This window comes from Amphiprion ocellaris, chromosome 15 (assembly GCF_022539595.1).
Source record: "Amphiprion ocellaris isolate individual 3 ecotype Okinawa chromosome 15, ASM2253959v1, whole genome shotgun sequence".
Lineage (NCBI taxonomy): Eukaryota > Metazoa > Chordata > Actinopteri > Pomacentridae > Amphiprion > Amphiprion ocellaris.
This window is the reverse complement of record NC_072780.1, coordinates 8875327-8890939: the sequence shown is the minus strand read 5'-3', so window position 1 is coordinate 8890939 and position 15613 is coordinate 8875327. Positions and strand designations below refer to the sequence as shown.

Below are 15613 nucleotides of genomic sequence, written 5' to 3'. Positions count from 1 at the left end.
CTCTGGAAAGTACAACAAAAAACACAGCGGTATTCTTTTATCAGATAAATGTCTTTGCAGGAGCTCAGGAAGTTCCGTTTCCTTTATCTAGTGTGGCTGTTGAAACATAAATCAACACTCCAAGTTCAACACCTTTACATTGTATTAGTTTTAATGAAAAGCAAACAGCTGTGTTGAGGAATCCAGTTCAACTTCAATTTGATGCAAATATACAATGCGAACAGACCTACAAAGCCCAAAACTGACTTTACCTATACACGTCAAACCACTAAGGAGGTCTATATACACTTACACATTAGTTAGATACAAACACAATAACTTAAAAAAAGAGGAAAAAAAAGGTCTAACAGGGCTGCCTTACAACATTGTCTCCCCAGATAGTTGCAGTACACAGTAGCTGTACTGTGTGCATTATCAGCACATGCAAATGAGGAGTGGGTCATGCAAGAGGTGAGAATCAAAACAGAAATTACTGAATAAAAATATTCAAGATTAATATATTATTCAACTTGTGTCTGTGTTGGCATGTACAAGTATTTTGGCTTCCAGTGCATGTTAGCTTATTTTGTGTGTTTCACTTTAAGCAAGTGTGTAACCAGTGTGTTACGGGTTGGCAATCAACTCGAGTCCGAGTTCCTTTTTTTCTATGCTTTACACCATCTGCAAAGCAACCCTGTTATCTACATCAAACTCAATAAACAGATAAGTGGTATCTTCCATTTCCTTCAAGTCCAGTGCCCATTGATCTGATAATAGCGTTGAAAGGACCAGCTTAATTTAAAGTGGCCAGAAATGCCAGTATCTTAAATATTAGGTGTAATGAGAAAAAAAAATATAACACTGAATTTCACTTCACATTAATGAGCAGACGAGGGGATAGTAACGAGAAAAAAAAGATGAAGGAAAAGTAAGATAACAGCTTTGGAGTTACACAAATAATTTTAGAACAAAAATGTCTTTATTTTGAAAAGATCTTCTGTAAGAATATACTGTTTATAAATATTAATTTATGTTTATCATATACATCCAACTCTGATCTTCATTCTTATGCCATTAAAAGATTTTAGTTGCTGTACCATATGCTAAAGCACATTTTTCCAAAAAGCAACACATCCATTTGAATTGCTCCAGCATGCCTTTCAGAGGTAGGGGAGGGGAATACTGGCATCATATACAGTAATACACTTAACTATTTACAGCTGTGACAAGCAAGCTAGAGATATTCCTCTGGTAGCTCTAGAGAATCATACCACATCTTTAGTTGTGTGTCCAGTTTTGCCATGCAGAGTTACTTCACACCAGCAGGCTGAAAGATACGTTTGGGAAAACAGACAGATCTGAAGGAGGAGGGTATTTCTAACACTAACTTCTCTTCAGGCAAAAGGTGGTTTGCATCAATATTTAGCATTATCTTCCCCAATCATTTTCTGTTAAATCTCTACAGCAAGGCCAGGCTGAGTGCCAAGCACCCACAGGATAACATGGTTTATTCTGCACTGTGCCGAGCCAAGCAGGAAAATCGGGGGGCAGGTGATGTCGACATAGCCATCTGTGTTAGTAGAAGCAGAGGACAGTTAGAGCGAGTGGAGTGGTCAAAACTGAAGACAGATCATTCTGTCATTAATGGTAAGATTTGCTTTCGAGGAAATAAATAAGTGCCCCTCTCAGCTTCATCTTACCTTTCGTTGCACTTGTTGCAATGACAATAAAGTGAATCTGAATCTTATGACAGGCTGCATTTCCTTCACATCACTACTCCCTGTTTGAAAAACAGAACTGTGTGTGTGTGATAGGAAGGGAAACAAAGAGCATCTTGGGAAAAAGTTGAATGAGTCAGAGGGAAAGGGCATGTTAGCAACATTTCACAATAAAGGGAGGCATTCTCTGTCTTGCAGCTATTCTCTCGCAGGTGCCGCCTCATTCGCGGGAGCGTCCCACAATAGCCAGGATGTAGAGGAAAATGTTGATGATGTCGGTGTAGAGGTTGAGGGCAGCGAATATGTACTCCTCTGGACTCAGGGCCAGCTTCTTGTTGCCAAGGAGAAGCTGGGTGTCAACAGCCAAAAACTGCAAAGAGGAAAGGTGAAGATTTAGAACATTTATACTAATGTGATCTATGATGACTGGCCCAAAAAATTAATTTTAACAGTTATTGTTTCAGATACAACAGTGACATACGCTAAATACATCCATATACTCTCATAAACCTAAGTCTGAATACACATATCCTGGAAGCTGCAAATATTAAATTTTAGTATGTACATGGGCCATAAATAACCAGTTTTATTTAATATTGTCATACATATATAAAGTTTCTCTTAGGTTTCAGACATATTGAGACATTTTGGCTGCTTCTAGACAGTACAACATAAAAAATGTAGCCCTCTAATCCATTTAAGGGAACCACTCTTAATTCAGGCCAGATGCCAAAGCCAAAACATAAAGACAGGGTTCTCTGTCAAAAAAGTTTAAGTTGACCCACTTTGGCACTGCAGCAGTGAATAAAGTAATCCAGATGCACCTATTTTGTAGATTACTTTGCATCAGGAAGAATTTTTTTTAAAATTGCTATTTTGTAGGCAAATTTGCGATACAGTAAAATGCATAATATTGTATAAACCACTTGGCTCATGGACTTTATAAATTTCTCACAGGTACTTTAAGCAACACACACTATAACAGCCCAATTTTAATGCAGGGCTGTCTTTGGACTGAACACCCACTTAGGAGTTGAGACAACATGGTTGCCACAATGGATAGCAATATTCTTGTTTTATTTTCACTCCTGAAAAGCGATTCAGGTTGCCCTATTCCATAGACTGATAGCACTAGTATATTTAAGACCAATAGAGCAATTGTTATGACTTCAGGAGTTGCTCTGTACTATCCAGTGCATCCTATCACATCCCCTCCTGCTTTATCAGAGTAAAATCCACTCATGAGAAGGTCATCTTCTTCATCTGTTGGCTCAACACACTTATTTTACCCTCTACATAATTCAATGCTCATAGTGTTTTAACAGCTGTTGTGGTGGAGGTTGGATCTCACAGTGTGCGGTGACACATTCCGATGTTGAGAGGAAGGTTTATGCAGCACTTTCCTCTAAGCGTGAATCTTTTTTCTCCACTCAGCTTGTGCTTTACTCTTTAACATTCTGCACATGCAATTAATATTGAGCAGATGAAGTTCATTGGAAGGTGGAATGCCATCTGTATACCAATGATAAACACGGTCAAAAAACAAAGTGCTGTGGCGAACTTGATAACAAACTTGCAGATTAGATGTCGGATGAAATTATCTGACCTTTGCTCAAGGAACGACATCGAAATTATCATTATTGTAGTGTGAACTTTGAAATTTCCCACAAACAATGGACGAAAAACAAAGACGCTCAGGAACTCACTGAAACGCTAAAATTCCTGATGTGACAAGGTTTGCAATTTTTAAAAGGACATATTATATAACTGTGAAACTTACGCAGGTGAAGAGCAGGGCTCCGAGTGAGGCATAGACGATGTGCAGGATCCTGTGGCGGATGAAGATGCAGAGGATGGAGAAGAGCAACAGCACGATCAAGCACACGAACAGCACGCCCCGACATGAAGTGAAGTCGTACTTGCTCTGTAAAGAAAAAAATTCAAATCAGACCTAAAACAAAGAAAGCAAGATGTTGGAAAGTATGAGCTGAGGCAGGACATGAGGCCCAGCACCCAGCAGAACTTACAGACATGTAGTTCACTGCAGTTTTTGATAATTCATAAGACTCTCAGAGGTAGTAGTTTGAATATTTCATGTTTTAAACTCATTTAAGAAGAAGCTGTAATTCTGAAAAAGATACTTTAGAGTGAGTGTGGCTGCAATGGGAATCTGCACTCATACTGTGCCAGGCAGAACAGTATTGCTCAACGTGAATATTAATCAGAGGAAATTCTGACTTTGCTTCAAATTCAATTCAAAAAACAAAGTAACAGAGGGATGATGTTTGGATGTGGGCGTGTAGGCATTTGGATACGTGTGCTAAAGCAGCCGTTTGTGTGTGCTGACCTGTAGTGAGAAGAGGACGACGGTAAAGCAGACCACTGCAGTGATGCCCACAGCCATGATGACTGTCTCTGTGTCGTAGAAGCTGGCGATCATGCCCACCATGTAGGAGAGGCTCAGCGTCAGGATGGACTGTAAGAAAACGACCAAATTAACATCGCTCACTACACTCTTTTTAAGTCTTACATTTAGCCAAAAATATATTACAGCACCTCTTTAAGGGTAACTTAAGGATAATACCTCATGTTGTCGGCCTAAGAGCTTATTTCAGAATATAGAGGTGTGTGTGTTCAACCTCCACTACACTTCTGCCTTGCATTTGACTGCATTTCAACTCATTTTGCATTATTTTGTGCCTAACAATTCCTTATTTTTGTTGCATGCAAATACTGCTAATACAACATGTGCATGTCAGAAGTCACAACCCAGCTTATTTATTATGTAAACAGACTTTTACAAGAAGTATTCCTTAGGGTTTAACAATTATTTGATGTGAAATTAATTTTGCAATTTTAAACTATTAGCAAATTGCACAGGTTGCAGTTCAGGATGTGCAACATGTGGCTATTAAACAGTAAGACTAATGCTGTAATTCAGTTTTATTTAACTTGAGGAGACTGAACTTTCAGGGATTGTTCATGCTGCCCATTAATCAATGTGTATCTCATGGTTCAGACAAGTACGCTTTGGTTCAGCCAACATAAGCCCAGTGTCATTATTTAATAGCCAGACCTCATATATTTTGCAGCCTGTGGCCCAGAGTTTAAACTGTTGTGCCAATAATTTTCACATATCATGCTGTCCTTTTGGTATGTAATGTTGTAATGCTCCACTGCATGTTTTAAATTTACTACACGGTGAATATTAAGCGAAAGCTTGACATTAAAGAGTGATATCACAGATCAGATCAGTATCTCTCAGACAAATCGAAATTAGACATTTTCCCTAAATCGTTAACCCCTTGTATTCCCAACTTTATTATTTGGTGTTCAGGCAAGTTCTTACCAGAGCAACCAAATTCCAGGGGTGTTTGCGGCGGAAGTCTCCACAGCAGCTCAGGACGATCAGAGCCACAAAGAAGACTGCATATGACACGTAGTATGTCCACGGATTACGACGCACAAAGTATTTGGCATCATCGACAAAGGTGAAGACGGCAACGAAGGAGAAAGTGACCAGTAGCTGCACTGTTAGAACCATGAAGACCTGAAGAGAAATTAAGATATTAAGCAATTTTTCAGAGATGGCGGATTATATTTTGGTAGTATTTTGTGATAATGTGAGACATATTACAGACTTTACTGTAAATTTTTTATCTGTTAGATACAAAAAGACCTACTTTTCTGATGAAAGCTTGTCGGATAGTCTTGTCCTCAAAACCAGAGTTGGTGAACTCCTCATTGTCGTAGTAAGATGGAGGGCCATCGCCATGGTATCCATGACTGCCTGCAGGTGCTCCTGAATAACAATTATAAGACGACTATCAGTAGCTTAAAAAAAGCAATTTCCAAAACAAGCAGATGGATGTTTGTGGCATTTTTAGCATGCGCTGACGGTAGTATTGATCATCTCACTAATTGCCCATTCATCTGTGTCGAGTCTGATCTAAAGTGGGGTCAATATTGTGCTCTCCAAGAGCTTTTCATAAGCACCGGCTGCTGGCCCAGCAGATGACTACTCGTATTAGTCCAGCTGGTCACTTCATTATTTAAATTTTTGCTTCTAATAAAATAGCAACTGGAAGTGCTGAATCTATAGGTTTAATAAATGAAAGAATTACTGTATAATCTTTATTGACATTGTGTTTTTTACAGCTCAATATGAATTGAAACTTGAGCTGATTCAGCAGATTCACAGTAGGGTCAAGTGATTCACAGGTTTTGCTATTTTACAGTTATTATTGGCATAGATTTTTTTAATACAAGTAATTTAATATAAAACCAATGCAAATGGTAGCTGTCTTGTTGAATTAAAGTACATTATGTTTCAGGTAAAACAATATATTAACCATAATGTAGCACGCCTTAAGCCTTACAGCGAAGATGTAAATAAATGTATAAAAAATATTAAATAAGGTCTCATGATTTCTGCTTGCACAAGTTCTGATTAGTCAGGAACAGGCGTGGTTATAGATATTAAAAGCTACTACCCGACTGTGAAGGCTGAGGTATACATGAGGCCCAATTCTCTTTTGTAAAAATTTAAATACATGTTTACATTTGATGTCGGCATGCCCCCAGACCCCCCTTGAGCTAGCACATTATTCCACTGGCTGGTTACTGGATTATCCTTGTGAAAACACTGGCTCTCTTCTTTCCAGGGATAAAAATATGCCTTCTTCCAGCTTTCACATGTAAAACTGAGACAGTTTAATGAAATAAGTGGAAAAACAACTATAGCTGACCCCCCCACCCCCCACCCCCCACCCCCCACCTTTTTTTGGCAAAATAACAAAGAGCTCATCATAGCAGAGTATAATTTCAAAATGTGCCCATCATCATATACGTAAGGTCCCCACTGTTTAGCTTTTTAATGTTTTATTACCTCAGTGAAAACATTTAGGTGTGTACTTGAAAAAAATACTTGTACCAAGAGAGTATCTCATCATAATCACTTACCCATCGGGTCTTCAGGAAAGCCTGGCTGTCCGGGTCCTTGCTGGTAAGGCCCCTGAGGGTAGGGTCCCTGTGGATAGGGCATCTGAGGGTAAGGCATCTGAGGGTATGGACCAGGGGCAAAACCTGGGCCTGCCTGTGGAAAGCCAGGCTGTCCATATCCGGCGGCTGGTGGGTACGGTCCCCCTGGGGCTTGGCTGTAGTTGGGAGGGGGCATGCCAAAACCTGGCTGAGGGGGTCCGTAGACATTGTTATGAAGTGGGTTTGTCTCACCCATTACAGGGTATCCACTCTTGTCCTGGGACATTGTGTGGAGAAATGCTCACTCTGCAGCAACAATCTATGAAAAAGAGAGAAGCAGAATTATACAGCAGCTATTTAGGTTTAAACATCCATATCCAACACAAACATATATTAAATAGCTAAGCAGATTTAAATTTAAATGTTACGTTCACACCATGGATATTTGTACAATTTCACAATTATTCTTGCGCTGCAACTGTGCCACAACGAAGCAGAGAAAAAGTAGTGACAGCACAACATCTAGGCCAAACTGGCAAAGACACAAACACTGCATCTGCCTGATTAAAAATGTGACAGGCAATCAAACAATGCAGCAGGAGGAATGGACCGAGACATTAAGCAGAACCACAGGACATGGCCCTTCTATTTCACAAGAAATTCTGTATTTGTACTATGATCTTGTCTACTTTTTTCAGATTTTGATTCTACTAAACTGTTTCTTTTCTACACTCTGTCTTTAACAGTGTTAAACGATTGTGTGAATGAAGACATTACATTTTTTTACATCAATAACATCAACAACATAATATTTATTGCATGGTTGTGTGTCTTGGAAGAGGGATTCGTTTAATTTTTCCTTATTAAATTAAAGGTCTGCTGCACAGACTGTGTACTGATGGATGTCAAAGTATGCAACTGCTGGTCATATGTACCATATATATATCTATATATATCTATATATATATCTATATATATACATATATACATATATACATATATATATATGTATATATGTATATATATATATATATATATATATATATATATATATATATATATATATATATATTAGGGCATTAGAGATGCTTGGAAGATGTTACCGAAAGGACTTTATTTATTTATTTATTTATTTATTTATTTAAGATGGGACAGTGCATATTAATCAACATGAGTCAAGAAATGTCCACATGTAAATATGCCAGATTTAGCCTCGAGGACTAATTTTCATCTGTAGTCCCAGGGCAGGTAGATGTTAAAATGACACAGGACAAGGCCACACAACAGAAAAGTTAAAAGGTTAAAAAGCAAAGACAGTGTAGACAATAGATAGAAAAGAAAAACTTACATGCAGATAGCAAAGATAAGACATAATCAAAAAAAACAAAAAAACATACGTTATTAGTAACATTGAATTAATACACTACATGTCTTGAAGAAGACACTTTACAGCTCAACAAGTCTTTTGCACCTCAGCATATTCTGATAAGCAACCAGGCATCTAAATCACAAAACGGGATTACGGGTTTCACTGGGGCTAACACTCATGATCAAGGTTAACTGGCACCACAAGCTCATTTAACTCGCTGTGTTAATGATGCAGAGTTCTCAATAATAAACCAAATCATCTGAACCAGAGTGCAATAAATTTGTGGTAACTACAGGACAAAGGGGGGCATTTTGTTAATAAAATGTTATTTCCGCAGACTCTAAATTAAAGTAGGTGGTTAAATGATGATGAAACACAGATAATCTATCACACAACCTCAAGAGAATAAGAATGCTGAATCTGTAGAAACTATGACCATATTAAAAGAAAGGCTACATGTGTAAATAGGTGTGCAATAACTATACATTTACACATACTGAAATGGAAGAGATTAGAGAGTAGTAAAGGTATCAGTGATCAATGAACAATTTCCCTGCAGGGATTATGAAAGTTATTCTGATTACAATCATCCTATGGTATTTCACGAGAAAGCTGTTTGCAGCAGCCACAGGCTATAGTCTACAAATGCTAGAAAAGGCACTTGCATCGCAGCTCTCTAAGAAGAACGGTTAATGAGGGCCATCTGATTGTTATAGCTGACAACAGGAAGTACTAATCAAGACTTAGGAGGTGGATTAAATGAAAACAAAAATGAACAAAAGGCATGACTCTAAATGTGTTGTTTCCAGAAACTCCAGTCCTAGAAAAACTCAACCGCACAGAAACTCCTCTGACTCCACAGTGCAGAACTGTGTATGCATTAGGATGCAAAATAAACCACCTTGGCTAAATAATGCTACTTTACAGTAACTTTACTTAATGGAAGCCACTATCTGATGGTTAATCATGCAACTACTTATTTGTTTTCAGTATCAACTAAACTGAAAAATGTGATCTCAATTCTACTAGACTAAAATTATATTATTATTAACAATTTCTCCTATATGTAAGAAAATAATAAAAACAAAACTACCCATAAGAAATATATTTTGCTTATAACCACGTTTTACTTACATAATTTATCATCCCCATTCATTAGCTGTTTGGACTTAGCTAGCAGAGAAAGTGAAGTGAAGGAGGGATGGATGGTGAAGACAAACTACAAGACAGCAAACTGTTCACACCAGTGCTGACGGCGTTACCATGGACGCAAGTGGTGCCTTGGTAACCAAATGTATTACTAATCTGCTTTGCCTCAGTAAGAGACCTGACATGTTGGCCATTACTGCAGTGACCCTCCCCGCACCAGGCCCCTGCACATCCTGGGCCAACAGGTTTCTCTGCCATTGGCATTGCAATCTATAATGTTAACAAGGCATCTACATGAACAGAGCTGCAGACTAGAAAACTGAAATCTCCGCACAAGAGATGCCAAATTTATAAGGCTGATTAGTGCTTCCAAATGTGCTGTGCAGGTTTCATATAAAGGCCCACAGTCCCCAGAGAAAAACTTCTGCTGTGCAAGAAGGGAGCCAAAAACCATTGAGCTAATTGCTGACTTCAAAAGAAGCCCTGGAGTGGGTAGCAGGCTGACTTTACAGTGGTGCATAGGCCTATGCTGTTTAAAATAGACTTTCTATAAGTATACAGTTATGTATATAGTGTATACATATGTAAACAGACTCTGAGCATCACCATCAACTTAAAAAAGTACAAGAATATCCATTCAGGAGCAGATCAGACCACAGAAAATCCTGTTTACCGTTTCTCATACTCCTTCCATCTATCTCCTCCCCTCTTTTCAAGCCACATTGAATTAACAGTAAGCATTATGCAACACTGCTCTATTTTCCCTGACAAACACATCCGTACTCCAGCATGTGTCCCCATGATCCTTGTCTGTCCATCATTAGGATGGGGCAGTGAGACACTGCAGACACGCTGGAGGTGCTTCACACTGACAGTCTCCATTAAGATCATAGAAGATTACAAATCATTATCTGAGGAGCCAAATCCCTCCCTGGACAACAATGGTTGTGTAAGGAGGACGTACTGTACACCGAGTAGCACAGTTTTGCTGTTTTCTTGGAGAATCCATCTGTCAGTTCAGTGTTTGCACTGCAGTCGAAATTAGTTTACATAAACAGATTACTCGCTTCTTTATACAGACACAAGTACCATCTATAATAACTATATAACACAATCCAAATTTTGTTTGCTTATGTCACACAAGACATGACATCTGTCCGCTAAATGAACCCAGAGATGTAGCTAATGCCCTAAAAGTGCCTAACTAATCATGTGACCAAGACACTCAAAGCATGTGATCCGCCTCCCCTCCAGGCCAATGTCCATGGAAAGCATTTAACTCAAGATTTATAAGATTTTGTCATTTGGGTTAAGACTGGGCAATAAGGTTCATATCATATATAAAGATAAAAACAAGGACATTAGTGTCGGACGCAATCACTGTGTCATAGGTCTTCAACTTTGCAACTGTAACTTTATTGATAAACAAAACTAAGCCTGTTACTTTCATCTTTAGTCAGTTCATGGCTTGGTCAACAGAGAGAAAGAAAATGAAATGGGTTCATGACAATTTCTCTAAGTGCAAGGTGGTGTAAATTATAATTAGAATTAATTATAATTGTAATTAATTACATTATTAATTTTGAAAATTTTGCAAATGAGAAACTAATTATTATCAGAATAGTCGGAGTTGCATTTGTACAGCAAGAACTAATTTTGGTAGTTTATAAAAACTTGCTGCTAAAAAAAACACAGTTTGGACCGCAAAGTATTTTTAAAATGATAGTATGAATTAAGTAATTTCCCCTCATGGATCAGTGAAGTATTTCTGTGTCTGATTAATTTGAATTATTAATTATATCAGCAAAGTATGATTTTTTTCCCCCCTACATTTAATAAACTTTACTTGAACTACACCTCAACCGGAACTTATATTTAGATTTTGAAATTGTTTAAAAACACAAAAGGCTTTGAAGAGCTTCAGATATGTTGAACAGAAGTGACTTCACATTATCTGTAGTGCTAAATTCATCTGTACTGGCCTGTTTGTGGCTTTCTGTCTGTGTACAATGGATTACTTCATATAATCCGAAGTTAACACACTACACAGTACACAGGATGGGACGCTAATGTCAGAAATATGCATGAAGTCACAACAGCTGCGTGTTTGCAGACATTCTTCTTTTCTGATATTTTGACAACAGACTGATTTTCCACGTCTTAAGTCATTCATTCATGTAGCTGTAGAACAGCATAACAGCACTTCATGCCATGAAATCAGAATTGTCCAAAAATGATTAAAACAATGGTATTAAACAAAGAAAGCAAACACTGTTTTGTATGAGAAGAAGTGAGGGACACACACAAGTTTATGCCCTCTCTTTCAACCACTCATCCTACAAGTGCACAAGTTCAAGTCAAAAACCACAATAGTTTCACTTCTATATTTGAGAGAAAATGAAAATTAATAGTCAATACCGCTTTTCTTTCTTTCTTTCTTTCTTTTTTTTTTTTTTAGAGTGGGGGGTCAGTTTAAGGGACGGCTCCTACAGCTTTACAAGCATTACGTGGGAGATTTCAAATCCTCTTAGGACAGACGCCCAAACGCTGTGGATAAAGACAGTGCCGCTATCTCTGGCTTCTGCTGATAGCTATCACTCCGGAATTAGGTTAAAGGGAGGAATTCAGTGGGCTAGCCAGAGACACAAGTTAACACAATTAGGCTGGTACAATACCTCGACAACCCTATAATACAACATGCTATGAGCATGCCTGAGCAACACCAGGAAATGCAGTGACAACACAGGAACAGGCACACAAAGCAGGGGGGCCAATAGGAAGGTCAGCATGTTACAGCACATAGCGCCACAAGTTAAAATCAAAAGTTGTGTTCTTTGATGGATGATAATGTAAGCAGTAAAATCAAATCAAATTATGTTAAAGATGGAGTGTACAACTTTTGAATAATGCCTTCTAAAACCTACAAACCAGCATCATAAACTTCACTGAGTGACATAATCAAAAGATAAAATGCTGTTTCACAGTCACATGATGACTGAGTGACTGTGATAACACAGTTTTGTAACCTTTGGGAAGAAAAAGCTCCACATGGTTGCTTCACATACACAATCCACAAACAACAGAACCAGCTTAATTTTAAGTAAACTCCGGAAAGTATTCAGTTCACACTGAGAACAGTTTGCGTCCTATTATAAAACAGTCAACTGGACCACCTGGCAGATAAAAGCCTACACAGTGTTGCTTTCAGCTGATCAGCCAGTCAGTGCAGCAGTCTGGCTAGATCGTGTCATCGTGATGTGCAGTGTCAGCAGCAGCTCTGGCTATGTCAAACCTACAGACACCTCGCCTTGTAGCAGATGGCTGCACTTTAGGTACGTTACCATCATATGACAACAAACTGCTGCCACTTTGAAATAAATATATGCACAGTTTCTTGCTATAATGGAAATGTGTTTTTGCTATAGTGAAAAATTGTGTTTTATTATAATTTCATGTTAGTTACAATTCATTTTCTTATCTTGATTGAGTATTGTTTTTCATAGTAACATGAAACTTTGTACATTAGTTATGGCGAGTTTTGTCATGATGACAAAAGAATATATTCTTTTCAAACAAAATAACTTTTTAATTAGTCATAATAGAAATAAATTTCATTACAAACTGACTGTTGTAAAAACATTTTTGCCCCTTGGCAGCAATACACTGTTGTAGCATAAACACAAGTTGAGAGTTAAATTCAAATATTCACTCCTTACAGCGTGTAAACACCTGCCAATTTTAGGAAGTGGTGCTGGCAAGATAGATAACCTGGTTGTGTATCCAAATCTTCTTAAACTAAGCAATTAAACTTAAAAATGTATTGTAAAGACAGTAAACAAATTTAGACCAGATGGCATCATTTGATGACCATGGTCTGATAACACATGATGCTATCATCATTTTCCTTGAGCTTGAGTCAACAAAAGGCATCCAGATTGTGAATGAAGACCCTCAACCACTAACACTGTCAGTTATTACTAAAAATAATTTACTGGAGGGTTTAAAAGAGCAATTTGGGATCTAGGCCGGCTAAGGAAGACAGCACGTATTTTAAGGTATATTTATTATTCACAGAGAAAGTGTATAAAGATATCAATGCCTGTGCACATAGAAACAGGTATAGGGGATATAGTGGTTTTATAGTTGTGCAATATTGTGACAGTCGCTTCAGTGATTAATCAGTGACCAGTTGTGGTTACCAATCTGAGATTTTCCTGGCTCAGAATGGGCCTTTGGTGGGTGACTACGCAGACAATAAACATGATCAGTGCACATGGAGTAAAGGTAATGAATGTGTGTCAGATGTTTTGGCAAAAGTCTATGCATTTTTGTTGTGTTATGGTATTCCAGACATTTGAAAAAACTAAATCTCTATAATTTTGATACACAAAATGTATATAATTAAAACTCCAAATAGAAACATTTTCAGTTGTTATCATTTGGAACTGGAGATTTTCCTTTAGGGCTGGCTAAAACGTTTTGGGGTCACCAAAAATTCTTCCATGCAAGAAATATCTGCCAATTAACTATCCAATTAAGAGATGATTTATTTCAGCCTAAACAAATATTTAAATGCAAAAGTATGATATTATGATAAAAGAATTAAAAATTGTCACCCACTCCTAGTTCAGGCAAAGTAAAGTCAATGTTCTATGTCCTTTAATTAAAAACAACCCCACTAATAATGGTGAAAAAACTATATAAAATGCATAAAATGATAAAGGGTCTCAATTGATATCATCCACTCCTAGTTCAAGCAAAGTAAAGTCAATGTTCTATGTTCTTTAATTAAAAAATTATCACATTAATTATGAAGAAATTGAGATATAAGATTAACATCAATATTATATTACTATTAGAGAGAAACATCTGAAGTCGCCCATGCATTTGTTGGATTACATATTAATCATCCTGCAGCTGAAAAGCACCACAGATAAACATAAAGTGACTTATAGCTAAATGCAAGAGACTAAAAGTAAACAACAACCTGGGCCAGAAAGGAATGATTTGACAAGACCGTGAGCGACTGGAAACCAAAACAGAAACACGAATCCAGTGCAAACAGTCCATTTTCACGATGCACCTGCAGAAGGCGCATCTCTATGCAGGCCTCATCATTACATCATTACAAACCGTTACATCAAAAATCCACAAATACAGCTCCCAAATTGCGAGGACCACCGTCACAGCGGAAATACGGACTGCAGGCCACAGCAGACCCCTCAAAACACAACAAGCTAGCTCGTCATGACGAATCCATTCGCTGTAAGTTATTTATTTATATATATATTTTTTAGGACGGTGACCACACGCCGCGCCCCCGACATGAACAGAACGATGCTGTCGGCTTTTTTAAAACGCCAAACGGCTGCTCTTTAAGGCGTTTTCTCCCTCTATCGAGACACTGGCTAACGGCTAACAGCACCTGTTTTGCGATTTCACCGCTTTCTGCGTTGCGCACGTTAAAGCGGCCGTTATCGGGGATGCTGACGCGGCTAACAAAAGCGGCGTACGCTAGTCGCGCTTACCCGTCTATTGAAAAGAAAAACAACAACAACTTAAAAAACAAAAAAACACGGGTGTAAAATAGTGCCGAAAATAAAAGAATTATCACCTGTAACGTTTACTTGACAGCAGCTGCCGACATGAAGGCTCCCCGCACCTCCTCCTGGTTCTCTGGACTCCGACTGAACAACTGGGTCGAGGGCCGCTGACGACACCACACGACGCGGTCACGTGATTTGTGGGAATCTCCGTTAGGTCCCGAAATGACACACAATTTAGCTCGATGACGGAAAAGTTTTCAATCACGTAGTTCCAGTCAGATGGAGATTACATTGCGCAAGTTAGAAATATGTAACTACATGCAATTTTAGCAATCGAAAGACCTAGATAGACCTAGAAAGTGCTGCACGAAAAACGGTCATGAGTCATGCGGTTTATTATCTGCGCTGCCCAGCACAGTTACTTTAAAAAATATCCCTTTATGCTGCCAATCCACTGCATTGCACGGGGTAGTGTTGCAGTCTGCATTCATCTGACAGCTTCTAGTGTATAAAATATTAAAATCATCTAGAAAAAAACAACATAGATTATTAAAGATTAACCCTCCTGTTGTCCTCATTTACGGGCACCAAAAAATATAGTTTCCTTGTCTGAAAAAAATCCAAAAATTCTGCAAAAAAAATTCCTCAAATTTCTGAAAATTTGCAAAACCATCAGGAAGAAAATTCCATTAAGTCCTTAAAAGCTGCCCTTAAAAGTCTCATTAAAAAAAAAAATTAATAAATTTGGCAAGAAAATTCTTGTAAATATTTTCAAAAAATGAGTAAAAATCTTCCCAAAAAATCCTAACAATATCTGAAGTGATTACACATATATCAGTAAAACTTCTAATATTTTATTTATCAATATTCAC

The 15613-nt window shown here is 37.9% G+C and overlaps 1 protein-coding gene across 1 annotated transcript; it reads right to left on the bottom strand.

The window, feature by feature from the left end:
* Positions 1-133: 133 nt before the first annotated feature.
* Positions 134-14960, bottom strand: grinaa (glutamate receptor, ionotropic, N-methyl D-aspartate-associated protein 1a (glutamate binding)). The gene is made up of 7 exons (XM_023262989.3): positions 14810-14960; positions 6660-6996; positions 5381-5499; positions 5047-5247; positions 4045-4173; positions 3478-3621; positions 134-2067 (listed from the first exon to the last, which is right to left on the bottom strand). Exons 2-7 carry the CDS (start codon positions 6961-6963, stop codon positions 1918-1920), a joined length of 1047 nt encoding a protein of 348 aa, XP_023118757.2. The 5' UTR covers positions 6964-6996; positions 14810-14960; the 3' UTR covers positions 134-1917.
* Between the last annotated feature and the right edge of the window lie 653 nt (positions 14961-15613).